This window comes from Penicillium expansum (assembly GCF_000769745.1).
Source record: "Penicillium expansum strain MD-8 chromosome Unknown contig187, whole genome shotgun sequence".
Lineage (NCBI taxonomy): Eukaryota > Fungi > Ascomycota > Eurotiomycetes > Eurotiales > Aspergillaceae > Penicillium > Penicillium expansum.
The window spans coordinates 88,246-103,678 of NW_015971509.1; the positions used below are offsets into that span (position 1 = coordinate 88,246).

The following is a 15,433-nucleotide window of genomic DNA, read 5'->3' on the forward strand; positions in this document are numbered from 1 at the left end:
GGATTCTTTAGAATGGCTTTTATATTTCGAGAGCGTCGTTTTCGAGGATCTCCATAATCGTCTACCTAAAAGATAAAGATAATACATTTTCATTCTTTATTCTCATGCCACAATCCATGCATAGATCAAGGGGATCAGCAAACATGAGCGAGAAGGTAGATCAGCTCTCACAACTCCATCCACCATAGACCCGATTGTTGAAAAAATTTCAAAAACAAAGATAGTGCAAATACAGAAGATAGAATACGAGGAGGATATAGCATGGGCAATGATAAACAAAAGAAAAACCATGAATCATAAAAAGCGACAGCTATCAAAGCAAATCGGTCATTTCATGCCTTAGATACCGAGGCCGAAAAAGGCGTCAAGAGGCCGGAAACTCAACATAATCGCAACTTAGGACTTGTTGTCCTTCGAGGATGAAGCTCCATCAGTACCCGACGAGATAAGTGTGGGCGCCACACGACGCCTCTTCGGCGGCTGCTGCAATGCGTTATTTTCTTCTTCCTTGCCCTGTTCTTTTTCAGACTCGCTTGCAGGTCTTGTGTCACGCTTGCCCAGAACACTACTACCGGTTGTACTAGGCCCGTTCTGTGGACCGCCTGAGATGGGCGTTTGTGGTGGGGTTGTCAGTGGAAGTGTCGGCGGCTGCGCGGAGTGTGTTGCTGTCACCGATGGAACAGTCCCGAGTGTCGGGGTAGGATTGTTCACGACTCCCGCGGGGGTTGGCTGTGTGGAAGGCTGTGTCGCGACTGAGCAGGTAGAGTTGGACCGTGCGGGACTAGCTGGCGGTGCGGGGCCGGTGCTGTTTGAGGATATATGACTTGTCTTGATTGGAGATGGCACATGTGGAGATGCCGAATGCGTTGGTGTCAGCAGAGGTGTGACATTCGCCGCAGGGGTGCTTGGGGTTGCATTGTTGTGAGTCACTGAGGTTGGTCCTGTGTACGTCTGGCCCAACTCCCCAGGTGCGAATGAGAGTGTTGAGCAAAAGCCGTCAGAGGAACTCATGATCAATGTCAATCCATCGGCGGACCTGTTGTGCGTTAGAAAGCAATACGTGGGTATCAAGTATAGAAACAGTACTTACCAGGTCAAGTCAGTGAAAGTAGCAAAATGCAAATTGCTCACAATACATAGCGGGGTTTGTTGTTGTGTGTCATATACCAAAACAGCATCTTGAGTAGCAACAGCATATACAATGCGATAGGGAAGTGCAAAGACTGGCGCCGAGCTCTGGCCTGCTTCATTGCCGCCGTCCTCGGCAGCCTTTTGGGATGGCTGAAGATTTGATGACTCGGCCGTCGTTGAGGATGGAGGGCCCGTGTGGGGTTGGCTGGTGAAAGATGGGGTTCCCGATACCACGGGTTCTGGAAGAGAAGAGAACATCTCCTCACCCGAAGACGTATCAAGGGTGATGTTTTTCGCAGGCTGGGTACCCTGCTTCAACGTGTAAAAGACCGGTGAGCATTTGACGGCTACAGATGGCTTCTTGTGTCCTGGAAGATGAGAGATCGGAGGTTTGTTGAAACCAGCCCGTGTGTAGACGTAAACGGTGTTAATGATCTCGTCTGTCGTCTTTGTAGAGTCCGTAGCTGATACGTGACTGGTTTTGAACTGACCAGCAGGCGTGAACAGCAGGCTTCCGTCAGGAGCAAAAGTCAGTCGCCTGAAGAAAGAAGTAAACGTCTCGTTGGCATAGATGCTAGCGTTCTTGACTCCCAGGCCACCAAAACTCGGGGAGGATACCTCCAATGGTTTAACGGCGGGTAATGGGAGAGACGGGGCTGGAGATGCAGATCGCCGGATCGAAGGAGACGAGCCGAATGAAGAACGCCGACTGTGTGAGACTGGAGGAGGATCCATGGGTAGGTTGGAAGCCATTGGAGTTCCCGGAGTCGAGGGAGCAGGCGAGGCAATGGCAATAGAATTTCCAGTGCTTTGTTGAGGCCGGCTAGTCACATCTGGAGGTGCAGGACTGCTGGATGCGATACGTTTGGCAGGGAGATCCATCTTGAGGACCTTTCCGTGTGGTGTCAATGTGAATTGTCCATCTTTGGTCTTCAATGTATAAATATGAACAGACCGGTCGGACGATTGAGTCGCGACAAACTCATTAAGCGGGTCCCATGCTACACCTTGAACGTAGTGAGAATGCTCGGCAATCTGTCGTACCATTTGCCCTGTAGAATTCGGTCAGCTTATCAAGCTGTATGAGGATTACTAGAGGGCAACTAACCAGTTTGGGCATTGTAAATCCGTGCAATGTTATCCATGCTGCCTGTAATGATAAACACACCATCGGGAGACCAGGCCAGGTCGTAGATCTCGGCGCCGGACGAGCGACACATGTGCTTCACTCGCCAGGTCTCTTTATCGTCCGAACGATCTTCACCCAGCCCAGCTTGTGTTTGTATCTCCGACGGTACCCAGAGTAGGACATTTCCATCATCTCCAGCAGATGCCAGCATCTCACCTACATCTGTCAGACTTGCGGTTATACGCTATCCTGTGTAAGAACATACCTTTTGGGCTGAAACGGACCACATTGACAGCCTGTGTGTGCTTTATCAGAGTGCTCAGATAAGAGACTCTTCTTTCCTCCCCGGTGGATTCGACTTTCCAGAGCTGTAGAACATGTCAGATCAAGGTGTGCGAAGGGCGACGGAGGGCGGGTTCATACCCGAACATTGTTGTCACTAAAGAGAAAGCAGTCAGTAAAACCGTTCAACACCCTGAGTGGACAGAGACAACCTACTTTCCAGCAGTAGCTAACCGGCCCCTGCCATTGGGATCGAAATGCACTGAGTAGATAGGGGCATTGTCATTATGCCATGAGATGAGCAACGGGGTGGCCTTCATGGCGAGCGCCGCAGCTCAGCTTGTTGAGCACCACCGGTTGTGAATAGGGAAATATGGCCTAAAGAGAGAATAGAGAATTTCCGAGTCTAATGATCAAGGTATCTTTTTTTGCCAGGTGATATCTGGGGTAATTTTGGAATTGGAGAGGATTCCGTTACTGTCAGGTAAGAAGACAGGGAGAAAGTGTAATTCCAAATAGGAATGGAAAATAAAAAGATGCGACAAGGAGTTGGACAAGAGAAAGAGTTGGAGAGTTGCGAAGGTTTAAGGAAGAGAGTCGTGATTCTACGATGATGCTTCGAGTTGTTTGCGCGGGAGAACGCGACCGACGATTAGATAGGCGACAGACGCCGCATTTTTCTTTATTATATCTATGGGGAGTATGTTAGTATGTTAGTATGTTATATATGATTGTTATATAGCATCTATATCTATTAGATTATATCAAACTGACTGTTGATACTAGAAATGCCCGTGTTATGATTCCAGTTTCTTACCCGAGGTCCTCAAACACCTACATAGCACCCCTAGAGGTAAGCACTAGAGAAGTAGATATTAAAAAGGGAGTTAAGAAATAACAGAGTGAGACACCTAGGAATAAATAGATATAACATCAAAGACCTCAAAAGACTAGATTTAAGTGAAACTATTACTCTCTACAGAGTACTATAGGAAAAGAGCTATACAATGTGAATTCAAAGAAACCCCAACGCCTCTCCAGTCGCCATTTTTAAAAGCAAAATAGTACATACAAGAAGCTGGATTCTACTACGACATCCACTTTCCGAGAGTCTCTCCAAACCAGCTTACAGCCTTTTCCTGTCGCTGCTGCCGAGCATCGTCTTGGGTCTTCATAAACGGCGCAGCCTCCTGCGCATACATCTTGTGCTGTTCCCGCTGCGCATAGTGTGCCCGAATCTCCAACTCTCGTTCATGGGGCGTGAGCTTCTGTAGGGGCTTCGACGGTCTGAGCTCTTCTGGGATTGCCTCTCCTCCAGGAATCTCAAGGCCGACTTCTGGGGTTTTGGTTGGCTTCTCTGGGTTGAAAAGCGATGTGAGAGGTGGTGGCTCAATTCCAGCAGCCTTTGCATCTTCGATTCGCTTTTCGTAGTCTAACATCTGATGGTAGAGTTTGTCGGCATGCATCTGAATGCGCTCCTCTTTTTCGGCGTCATAGTCGAAGCCGGCTGCGTAACCGAGAGCTTGGAGGAATTTCTATATAACGGAAACATATTAGAATCAACATAATCGTGGAAGCTTTAAGTTGTAACACCAACTCACAGTCTGAGTCGTAAAGCATCGCGAAAAGGTGCCATTCTCCGCCGAGCACATGGTCAGCCGGGCTTCAATTTGCTTGCGCCAATTGCCGGTCTTGAAGCAGTGTGTCAAGGCTTCATGCTCCAATGCACAGTTCTCCATTGCTGCTCGCTGCACTGTATCACCACGCTCCTTGTACTTTTCAATCACTCGGGACGCTCCGCGGACTCCGGATTGTTCGTCGAGCTCCATCGGCGGCTTGTAGGTTTTCCATAGATCGGCATAACGGCCATCTTGGTAGAGGGATGCTGCAGGAACTTTCGGGTTCGAGGTATCAGACGGTTCGGGCGATGGCGTAGGTGTCGAGGGCGGCTTCACATTGGGTCCAGGCACGTATTTGTCGGGCTTCTCCTGCTCGAGAAAGTCACGAAGCCCCGGATCGAGCTTTTGGACCGTATCAATTTTGTCACCCCAGAACCAACCCATTTGGAAATACTAATTCGAAAATAACCAAGAATGTGCAACAACTGCAGTGTTGAAGGTTGAGAGCGCGGAGAAATCGGCACAAAAATGGATCGGCTCCGATCGCCTTGGCTCCGATCGCTCGTCTTTACTCCTCAACCATCAACACGACGCGTCTTTTTCGACGCCGTTCCTCCAAAATGGAAGCCTGTATGTCTTGTGGTGTTGTGTTTATCTATGTGTGGAATTGCTAACAATTGACAGCGCGAGAGGAGCGGCAGCTTATGCGGCAGCGTGGAGCTGGGTACGCGCCTTGCCTATACCCCGCGAAACTATAACATAGATGCTGACTTGCTGGTACAGGACGCGCAAAGCAAAAGAAGTCAATTTTGGGTTCTCATTTGGTAGCCCAGCGCTTGGGTTATCAGCGCCCGCGCCGATTGCGACTGTCCCTGAAGCTCAGAATCCACCGCGAACACAGACCGCGCCGAACACAACACCGTTGAAGGCATCGCAACCAGGATCGCAACCTCGGGGGGTTGAGCGCACACCGGGAAGCGCGCGTAACAAGCTCCCAGAAAGGCCCTCGACATATGAAGTACCCTCCTCAGACGATAGATCTGAACAAACGCGAAGCAACAAGAGGAGAAAGATTAGTATGTGGACTAGGCTGGTGTGCTATGCTAGAAATGTGTACTAATGTTTCTCTAGGTCCTACTAAAGCAACAGAAGGTACTCCTTCTCGTCGGAATGGCGGGCGACCTCGGAATGGCGACACACACCCCGTTGATAAAAGTGCAGGTAGCACAGAGTCTCAAACAAGTCACACCCAGGAACTTCCGAATACAGATGTACCTCCTCCATCAGAAATAACCAACAATAAACCCCCACCGCCTCACATCTCACCCATTCCGGAGACCTCAGTCGAAGATCAACACCTAACAGAAGAGGGGACTAATGGCGTGGAACCAACAACATCAGCCGCCGACGAGCCATTGCCCCAAGTCACATCTCCAGTGTCTAGCCCCACAGTGCCTGCAGTAGCGGAAGAAGCACAGGCGCCGATTTCATCGCCTGAAGCTGAGACCGGGGTCGAACAGCCTGAAAACACAGAGCAACTACCCGAGAAACGACATAACACTCTGTCACCACCAAGGCCCGAGGAACAAATCCAAAGAACCAAGAAAAATCAGCGGGATATTACAGAAACCGTTCTACCAGTTGTTCAGACAGATAAATCTGCCACAGAAGCCGTATCACCACGTGGTAGCTCCGCCGAGGCTCTTAAAGCTAGCCATGCACCAACTACCGATGATGTCGACATGACTGAGGATGCTCCATCATCCAAAGAAGATGCACCAGAGCAAGACAACCAGCCGTCCCAGGGGCCTTCTACGAAGACGAAAAAGCCTCGGGGTCGGCCGCGGCAGCAATCCACCGAGAACAACACACCGGACCTGCACGTTGCAGCCGCTGTACAAGATCCTACAACCGAGGCGCAGGATGAGCCTGCGGCAGCCCAAGTTGAGAAAGCTCCAAAGACCAAACGGCCTCGTGGGAGACCCTCGCTTGACAAGAAGACCATTGAAGCCACCGAGACTGAGAATATTTCACCCGAACCTATACCAGATGCTGCGGAGTCCTCTTCGGGGCCACGTCGGGGTCGTAAGCCAACATCACAAAAGGATGACCAGCCGGAAACTGTGGTGGAATCTGCAGTGTCCAAGCCACAACGTGGCAGACCAGGGAAGAAAGCGAAGCAAGCAGTGGAGCCTGAAGCCGAGCCTGAGCCTGTACCAGCAGACCAGGCAGAACCAGAACCAGAATCTGCAGCACCCAAGTCTCGTGGTAGGCCTGCGAAGAATGCGAAACGCGCAGCCGAAACTGATCCCGAACCCGAACCTGCGACAGCAGACCAGCCAGAACTAGAGGCAGAATTTGCGGTACCTAAGTCTCGTGGCAGACCCGGGAAAAAGACTAAACACGCAGTCGAAACCGAGCCTGAGCCCGAGACAGAAGATCAACCAGAACCCGAAGTAGTACCCGCGGTATCCAAGCCCCAACGTGGCAGGCCTGGAAAGAAGGCCAATCGTGCAATGGAGCCGGAGGCTGAACCTGCCGCAGAAGACCAGCCGGAGCCCGAAGCGGATTCTACAGTACCTAAGACTCAACGTGGTAGGCCCGGGAAGAAACTCAATCGCGCAATGGAACCTGAGCCCGAGCCCGAGCCTGTCCCAGAAGATCAGCCGGAGCCCGAAGCGGAATCTGCAGCACCCAAGTCACAGCGCGGCAGAGCTGGAAAGAAAGCGAAGCGTGCAGTGGAACCCGATCCTGAACCCGAGACAGAATACCAACCCGAGCCCGAGGCTACCCAAGAACAGCCTCGTCGCAAGACTCGAGAGCCTCGTGGAGAAACAGTCGCGGTCACCGTTTACCGTCTCGCGAATGTGAATTCTCTAGGTGGCGCGGCATCTACGGCCAACGGGTCTGGAGATGAAGAAGAGTCCGCCGATGAACTCACTACGCACCAGAGGGCCAAGATACCCAACCGCGGCGGTGTCAACCCGGCTGATGTATTGAGCCAGATCTGCCGCGAGACTCTGGAAAAGACCCTCAATACACTCAAGGATGGGATTGCGAACGAGGCGAATGCTACGCGCCGTGCAGAGTGGTCACGCAAGAGAAAAGCTGTTGAAATATTTGGCTCGGAGCTTGAGAGCCGTCTCATGGAACTTAGCGGGGTACTCGATAGCAATTTCGTGCTTGGCGTGCAATTGAAGAAGACTAAGCGGGAGATGATGGATCTACGGAATCATCTATACCGTGTCCGTCGAGAACGCGAGAACATAGCTTTGCAGATGGATGCAGTGCGCAGCAGACATATTGAAGAGGAGAAGGCAAAATTGGTGAGACCTTTCCCTAATAGCCCTGCCTGATGCAAACATTACTAACAACAGTTTCTAGTCACGATCCACGATCAGCAATTCCCTCCATAGCCTTGAACTGGCCCTCGACCGCAACAAGCAACGTTCTGCTTCTGCTGCGGATTCTTCTCCGGATCTTGAATTTATGCTTCGCACTGTCGCCGACGTAAGTTCCCGAGCCCCTGGAGCACAAGGCGGTCTCTTAAACCAAATCCGAGCGTTCAACGCACAGCTCGAAGCTACCGTTGGTCGCCTGGAGCGATGATGTCTATTTTCTTTCTTTCTGTTCTGCGTTCTTCTACAATCCGTTATGATACCAGGAAATCGTGTTTGTGCAATGATTATAGTCCATGGCTGGGCCAGAGGATGGCGTCTGGTGATATTTGCATCTGTACAAGTCCCGATGTGCTCAAGTACATAGGTAGCTTCTACATGTTACTTTCGGCTACCATTGAATGTCAAAGAAACGTCAATCTCCAATTTATGACGAGCTGCTATTCTACATTATACACATAGGCAGATAACGCTTCCCTGCACAACTCTATTTTGTATTATTAATTCACCCCGAGCGAGGGCTAGAGTGGGTCAACTGGCAGCAAATCAGAATCGCCACTCGTTCTTCTTGATGACTAGCGATTTGCGGGAAATAAAGATGTCTCATGGTGCAAGGGGGCTATAATTTTGGAAACCCGCTTAACTCCATTGCTTGTTAATCCAAGTGGAGCATCTTGGAAGTTCTACGAAGCAAGCAGACACTACGATCAAATACAAGATATAAACCCATAGCATGGCCATTCACTCGAAATGTATCCCAAAAACCAATCGAACAACGTACTTCCAATTACGATATAAATAAAACAGACCCAAGATCAAGATCAAAATAAACCCAAAATGACGAAACTCTTCACCCCCCTCCGCGTCGGCCGCGTCGAGCTCTCCAACCGCCTCGCCATGGCGCCAATGACCCGCTTCCGCACCGACGACAACCACACCCCACTCCCCATCGTGAAAGAATACTACGCCCAGCGCGCCTCCGTACCAGGCACGCTCCTCATCAGCGAAGCAACCAGCATCGCCGCCCGCGCGGGCGGGTACCCCCACGCACCGGGCATCTACAACGACGCGCAGATCGCCGCGTGGAAGGAAGTGACCGACGCCGTGCACGCGAAAGGCAGCTACATCTACCTGCAGCTGTGGGCTCTCGGGCGAGTCGCAAGCCGCGAGCTTCTGAAAGCAGAAGGCGGCTTCGATCTCATCTCGAGTAGCGCCACGGCCGTGAACGCAGACTCGCCTACGCCGCGCGCGTTGACCGAGTCTGAGATCCATGAATGGATCGCGGACTATGCGCAGGCGGCGCGGAATGCCATTGCGGCGGGCTTTGATGGTGTCGAGATCCATGCTGCCAATGGGTATCTGATTGATCAGTTTCTTCAGGATACGTGCAATAAGCGTGAGGATGCGTGGGGTGGGAGTGTAGAGGGGCGGGCGAAGTTCGCGGTTGAGGTCTCGCGCGCTGTTGTTGAGGCTGTTGGGGCTGATCGGACGGGTATTCGGTTAAGTCCTTGGGGCGAGTTCCAGGTGACGAGGATGGAGAATCCGAAGCCGCAGTTTGGGTATTTGGCGGCGGAGCTGGCGAAGTTGGGACTTGCGTACACGCATTTGGTTGAGCCGACCACTGAGGGGAATGCGACTGTTGAGGCGGGGGATAATTTGGATTTCTTCCTAAAGGCTTACGGGAAGGCTTCGCCGGTCATTGTTGCTGGTGGGTATGAGGCTGATTCGGCGGTTCAGGCTGTTGATGAGAAGTATGTGGATTACGATGCTATTGTTGGCATTGGACGTCCGTGGATTTCGAACCCCGACTTGCCGTTCCGTATTCAGAAGGGTATTCCGTTTGCGCCTTATGATGTTAGCACTTTCTATATCCAGGACCCCAAGGGATACACTGATTATGCATTCAGTGCGGAGTTCCAGAACTCTATTGAGGCTGCGGCATGAGTTGGGGTTGGTTTTGCTGTCATAATTGCTTAGTGATGTTTGTATAGATCTTTGGATGTATATAGAGCTAGATTTAGAATAGATCCTGGCATATATAGATAATCTGGTGCTTCAATCATTTTCATAAATTCGCTTCACGCTGTGCCGGTGTGGAAATATTTCAAAGGACTGACCTGATGTATGTTGTGGTTTTTCCTCCAGGGCTCCAGGGCTCCAGGGCTACCAAGACGACTCGCAAAAACAGGTGATGTGTTGTACTTGCCCTCTCCTGTGCCTCATAATCATTATGAGATGAGTTCTCTAGAACATGAGGATAGGAGCAATGCTGTCAACAAACTGCATGACTATCACATTATAAATGACCTTGGGTTAATCCATTTTAGGTATAGCGTGAGAGTTGGAGTTGCTCCCTGATTGGATGGCCCGGGGGCACTGCCCAGGTGAGTAATCAGTATCCAACCTTCCAAGGTTGAAAGGAGCATCAGTCACTCCACATTGGAGACTGAGTATGATATGTACTAGCCTGAGAGTCTAAAAGAGGCAGCTTAATAAAAAAGCGGGGGAAATCCGATATATCCGGAGGTGCATATGCATCTTGTAAGCAGAACTCGGTAGTTGGGTCAAAGAAGTGATTCCCCCACAATACCGCAGACATCCGGTTTTACCAAAACGTGGCTTTCCTCCGACTTGGCACGGAAATAAAGAATTTTGGAGCCGAGAAAGTGTTCCGCTCCGCCGAGCCGGAAATCTACACAGCCGAGGGTATAACCAACATTCTGGTAGACAGTAACCGTGGATTCTACATGTATTGGGGTATGTATTAGTTTTGTGGGGGATCAGATGAGCAAAATGTGGGGGAAAATGCAAATGCCAATTTGCCAAGTATAATAATTACTAAAATCATATGTTCCAAGACAAGGTTTGTATCCCGCGCTATATTGTAAGCTCGCATGACGATGCATGATGCTCCTTGGGTGTACGATCGCCCAGGGCTGAGAAATCTATCCCCGCATCGCGTTGCCGTATTGAGCAGGGAGCAACGCCAAGTTTCCAGGGTATTTGTTGGGGCTGGAATTCGGGGGAAGGGAGGTGATCTGGTAATTGGTAATTGATATGGAGTGCTCCGTACCTCTACTCCGTATGTGGTCAGCCATTATTGATCTGTGCATGGCGCGGGGGAAAGGTCAGACGAGATCATTATGATTGGTTAAGAAGAATATAAGATGTGCATGAATTATGAACACATTGCTGTCAATACATATATCCATGGATGTATGTGTGGTGCCACCTTGGAGCAGAGTTTGCGCTCGGATCAGGTCTGGATCACAAAATTGGATTATAAATGATCCCATGTGGTTTCAGGGTACATTGCTTTTTTTTTAATGGCTCTCCTATGTACTCCGCATGTCTTATAAACACAGGCTAAATTGACATCCAACATGAATATAGACTATAAACTCTCAAGGGGAAGTTAAAGGGCCACTTCCAAGGGCCAAGAAGATTTACACAACTTTCACTCCCGAGGTCAAGACCCTGGAGGTATAATCTGTGGCGTATGTGTTGTTTATTATTGCTACTTGGCGAACGCCACAAATCCAAGCTATTGCCCAGATATTTTCAGTGGATGCTTACAAACTGGAGAAAAGTCCTTCTTCTTACACCGAGAGCTTAGCAAGGCCTCGGGACGATTGTCGCACTGCATGAGTGGAACCGTATAAGATGTACGGAGTACATACCGTCCTTGAAGGGATCTTGCATATTATTTCCGACATAAAGAACCTTGTCGCCGTTTCTGCTGCAATACTACCTTGTTGCCACGACACCAAAATCAACGCAAAATGACTGGAACAACCCTGGCTAAATTGTATACCTTGGTCTAAACTTGAACGGGGAAATCTCTGTTCCGAGCCGAATCTCAAGCCAGTACGGAACCTCCGTACGGAGTAGGGACAAATGACTGGAACAGGGACGTCCAGAGACGTCCACAGGTTCCACCGTGTCAGTCATTAGCGTTAGATGTAGATCCTATCGCAGAGCCACATGTGGAGATGAAGCTTGACAAGTTTGCATCTCATCACGGGGCTTACGAGAGAAAAAAAAAAGAAAGAGAGTAAAACAGGTCCGAGCCTCGTATGCCGATCTAGGTTCCCCCCCGGACTGATGGCCCATTTGAGAGAGAACACGGCAAGACTAGTCAAGCTGGTTCGCGGCTGTGCACTGTCGATATTACCTCTTTTTTTTTTGCACGTCAAGCTGGAATGGGTATTTCGTCCCGTTTCCCCGAGACTTGAAACATCCACGGGTACTTCGTATTCCGTACAATGCGTAAACTGGGACCTGAACAACGGTCTCCAGGCGGCGTCTAGTACTCCGTACACCGTATATCCGGGGCTAGTGGGTAATATGCGTTATAGGTGCATTGTTAGTGGTGTATCCGTGCTTCGTGTCCGGTCTGAAAAAAGGGGCAAAGGGGGCGAGACTGACGCTAAGTGGGGGGGAAATGAATATCACAGAGAAAAAGAAAATAACAATAACAATAAAAACAATTATAATACATAAAATATTCTGTAATCCATGCACACATGTTGGAAATGGGTATTTGATCTCAGCATGAATTCATTGGTGCGTAATCCTATCCGGAGATATCAGCCTAAACTTTAAGAGTCTATAATCTTATATACGGTACTTTTTCCCTCTCATAACGTGAATCGAGTGTAGAATAATGACTGAATCATTTCATAATCCGTTACATAGGTAATAATTGGTATGTTCAGGCAAAAAGTCCATTCCACAATTAGACCGAGGTCGTGACGCAGTCTCGGGTCGGCGTACTCAGCACCGGGATTTACCACCGAAAAAGCCGGTCCCAACAAGTATCCTCTACCTGAAAGTACATAAAACATCTGCTTCAAGTCTGGTGTCCAGCGCATGGTATCAAAGTACTGTATATATGCACAATGTACTCCGTACTACTCCGTACATCGTGCATGGCAGGTCAATACTCTGTACGGAATAAAGTGGACTCTACTGGATGATCATACAACATAGAAATCCAGAGTCCAGTGAATTTCCGTATGGCCTATAGAACTACTGTCCATGGGACCCGAGAAGATCGATCCGTGGATGAAAGGATTCAAGCACTCTCTTATAAGTTCACTATATGGTTATACATCATATGTTGTACGGAGTACGGAGTACATAGTACATACAACGTAGTAGAACTTCCACCTAATTATGCAGTAAAGTTAAGTATTAAGCTTGAATGATGATTATTCCCCAACGCTCTACCAATCATATTGTTCCCCGGATCCTTTCAGTCTCTCCACTTTCTTCCCCAGTCTAGTCCTTTCCCTTCATCCTTGCTTCTACCAATGACCTGTGAACGGTCCCCTCCCCATTCCTCCGTGCCGTCCCTGCATGGCTAATTTGGCATTGTTCTAGACGGCAGAGTTGCTAATCCCTGTGAAACAATGATTTTTTGAAAAGTAATAGGTCTAAACTGGCTCAAGGGTATATATATTTTCATATAATTGAGAGGATTCCCCCGACACTCTTTTTGCTCTTTCTCTTTCTTTTTTCTCTCCACTTTATATTACTCGACCAGATTCTATTAAACTTCTCTATTAGTGGGAACGGGTCCTGGCGGCTGCACATCATTGTAATATATAATACCGAGTACCGAAAACCAAATACGAAAAGGTAAGTTTGGTTCCACCCCAAATCCAATTTTCCCTTGTGCCAAAGAGTATAATATTTCCTTCTTCCCTTCCCCAGTTCTCCATCACTCCAGCACAGGTGCATGATCTGATTCCTTTACCTATAACTGTGTTATACGGCATTACCTTTTACATACTTTTTTTCTTTTACTTTCTTACCTTCCAATTTTTTAACGAACAAATCAGATACTCTGCATCATGTCTGGAACTGAAGCAATCAATCACAACGACCACGCCGCGCTGGAGAAGGACGTGAATCCCTCCCCTCCCTCTCCCCAGATCGGCCTGGGCAACAGCGGTGCTCCAATGCAGCCCCAGATGTCCGCCGAAGAGCACCAGGTAGCTCGCGCTGCCGCGCGCTTCGGCTACGGACCTCTCGCCCACGTCAACGCCACAGAAGCATCCCTGCCTCCCTTCGGTGGTGAGTTCCAGCCCGGTCTGTACAAGTCCGTCGAGGGCCGCAAGTTTGCCAATCCTGCTCCTCTCGGCCTGTGCGCTTTCGCCCTCACCACTTTCGTCCTCAGCGCTATCAACATGGGAACCCTGGATATCGCCAGCCCCAACATCGTTGTCGGTCTTGCTTTCGGTTACGGTGGTCTTGTTCAACTGCTTGCCGGCATGTGGTATGTAACAGTAACTTCCGTAGCCCAATTGGGATTTCATAGCTATGTTCTGCGGCTAATACGCGATTTTTTTATTTTTTTTTAGGGAAATGGCTGTCGGTAACACTTTCGGTGCTACTGCTCTCTCCTCCTACGGTGGTTTCTGGCTCGCTTTCGCTATCGTCTTGACCCCTGGTGGGTTCCAGATTGGTGAGGCTCTCGGCGAGACAAGCAGTGATCCTTCCAAATTCTATGACTCCATGGGTCTTTTCCTGATGGTAAGTTACCTCTCACCTCTCGTCACACAAAAGTGCAAAGAGATCATTCCCCGCTGACAATGTCATAACAGGGCTGGTTCATCTTCACTACCATCATGTTGTTCTGCACCCTCAAGTCCACCGTCGCCTTCTTCTTGCTGTTCTTCACCCTGGACCTGACCTTCCTCCTGCTCGGTGTTTCCTACCTGCAGCGCGGTCCTGACGGCCACCCCAACGCCAACGTCCAGAAGGCCGGTGGTTTCTTCGGTTTCCTGGCTGCTTTCTCTGCATGGTATAATGCCCTCGCTGGTATCGCCGATACTAGCAACAGCTTCTTCATCATCCCTGTCGCTCACTTCCCCTGGTCCCCCACTGGCCGTGTTCGCCGTGATAAGACTGACCGTGAGCTCGCATAAGCGATTTTTCACTTTTTTATTGGAAAAGAGACGCGGATGCGGAGTATCCGCTTGGTGCTTGTAATGTTTTCGATACCCAGTGTTGTATGTATAGGCGGCAGATAGACTGAGATCCTGTTTCGCCGTTTTGTGCGAATCGACACGTTCGCTCGTCGTCGGTTGTGTTGCGGTTTCGAGGGAGGTCTGTCTGTTCGTCGGTGACTGTTGCTGCTGTGCATGGATGATCAATACGGAACATCATGCCCGGTTGCAGTTGCAAAAATATCCGCCAGTCATTATCATTTTTGGAAAGTCGATTGATGATGCTGGTTGTAATTTCGGGGAGCACTTGGCTGATTTCTTGTGCTCTCTGGGCTTTTTTTCCTTGCTGTATTTAGTCTCCTTTACCTGCGAGTTTCTATGACTCAGTAATTAATTCATGAAACACTCTTCATAATGTGTTCTTTCAACCCTCTTGTTTCATATTGTAGACTGTTGTCCATGGTGTCTTGATATCGGGTCGAATTCTCATTGTTTTGCTGTTGTTCGGAGGCTGCTGTTGTTGGCCCTATGCCATTGTAAACCCAACCCAGTCATGTGTAGCCATGCATGCGAGTCAATCGGGTCTTTGTTGCGAGCTGAGAAACAGCCGTCGAGCCAAAGATGCAATGCGTCCATCACATAGTAAGCAATATCCGCACTGGCAACTTCGGTCATCAATTCTCCAAGCATACCCCTAGTCAAGCCCTCAGACCTAGGGAGGCCTGGAGGTTGACAAGTCATAGATAGCCTGGTATGTGATTCATGAAATGATGCTCAGTGATGACGAAAAGTTGAAGACAGTCTGAATGTTTTATTCGCAAGAATAAAAAAAAGACTTGGTTTCAGTCGGCGGGAAAGAAAGAGCAAGGAAATGGGGGCAGGGAAGTACGTATATATCCCCCGAAATGAGTCTTTTTC

General features: G+C 49.4%; 5 protein-coding genes across 5 annotated transcripts; 3 read left to right on the forward strand and 2 right to left on the reverse strand.

Annotated features, from left to right (window-relative positions):
• Positions 1-396: 396 nt before the first annotated feature.
• On the reverse strand, positions 397-2,862 carry PEX2_056160 (uncharacterized protein; the record flags this gene model as incomplete). Its single annotated transcript, XM_016742890.1, has 6 exons — positions 397-1,036; positions 1,091-2,183; positions 2,240-2,476; positions 2,526-2,628; positions 2,684-2,699; positions 2,759-2,862. 6 exons carry the CDS (start codon positions 2,860-2,862, stop codon positions 397-399), a joined length of 2,193 nt encoding a protein of 730 aa, XP_016593419.1.
• A 768-nt stretch (positions 2,863-3,630) lies between these two features.
• On the reverse strand, positions 3,631-4,605 carry PEX2_056170 (uncharacterized protein; the record flags this gene model as incomplete). The annotated part of the gene is made up of 2 exons (XM_016742891.1): positions 3,631-4,077; positions 4,144-4,605. The coding sequence occupies 2 exons, from the start codon at positions 4,603-4,605 to the stop codon at positions 3,631-3,633; spliced, it is 909 nt and encodes a 302-aa protein (XP_016593420.1).
• Positions 4,606-4,781: 176 nt separating this feature from the next.
• On the forward strand, positions 4,782-7,770 carry PEX2_056180 (uncharacterized protein; the record flags this gene model as incomplete). The annotated part of the gene is made up of 5 exons (XM_016742892.1): positions 4,782-4,791; positions 4,846-4,885; positions 4,945-5,237; positions 5,293-7,487; positions 7,546-7,770. The coding sequence occupies 5 exons, from the start codon at positions 4,782-4,784 to the stop codon at positions 7,768-7,770; spliced, it is 2,763 nt and encodes a 920-aa protein (XP_016593421.1).
• Positions 7,771-8,396: 626 nt separating this feature from the next.
• Positions 8,397-9,503, forward strand: PEX2_056190 (alkene reductase; the record flags this gene model as incomplete). Its single annotated transcript, XM_016742893.1, has 1 exon — positions 8,397-9,503. One exon carries the CDS (start codon positions 8,397-8,399, stop codon positions 9,501-9,503), a length of 1,107 nt encoding a protein of 368 aa, XP_016593422.1.
• Positions 9,504-13,417: 3,914 nt separating this feature from the next.
• PEX2_056200 (acetate uptake transporter family protein) lies at positions 13,418-14,494 on the forward strand (the record flags this gene model as incomplete). Its single annotated transcript, XM_016742894.1, has 3 exons — positions 13,418-13,842; positions 13,928-14,099; positions 14,171-14,494. The coding sequence occupies 3 exons, from the start codon at positions 13,418-13,420 to the stop codon at positions 14,492-14,494; spliced, it is 921 nt and encodes a 306-aa protein (XP_016593423.1).
• Between the last annotated feature and the right edge of the window lie 939 nt (positions 14,495-15,433).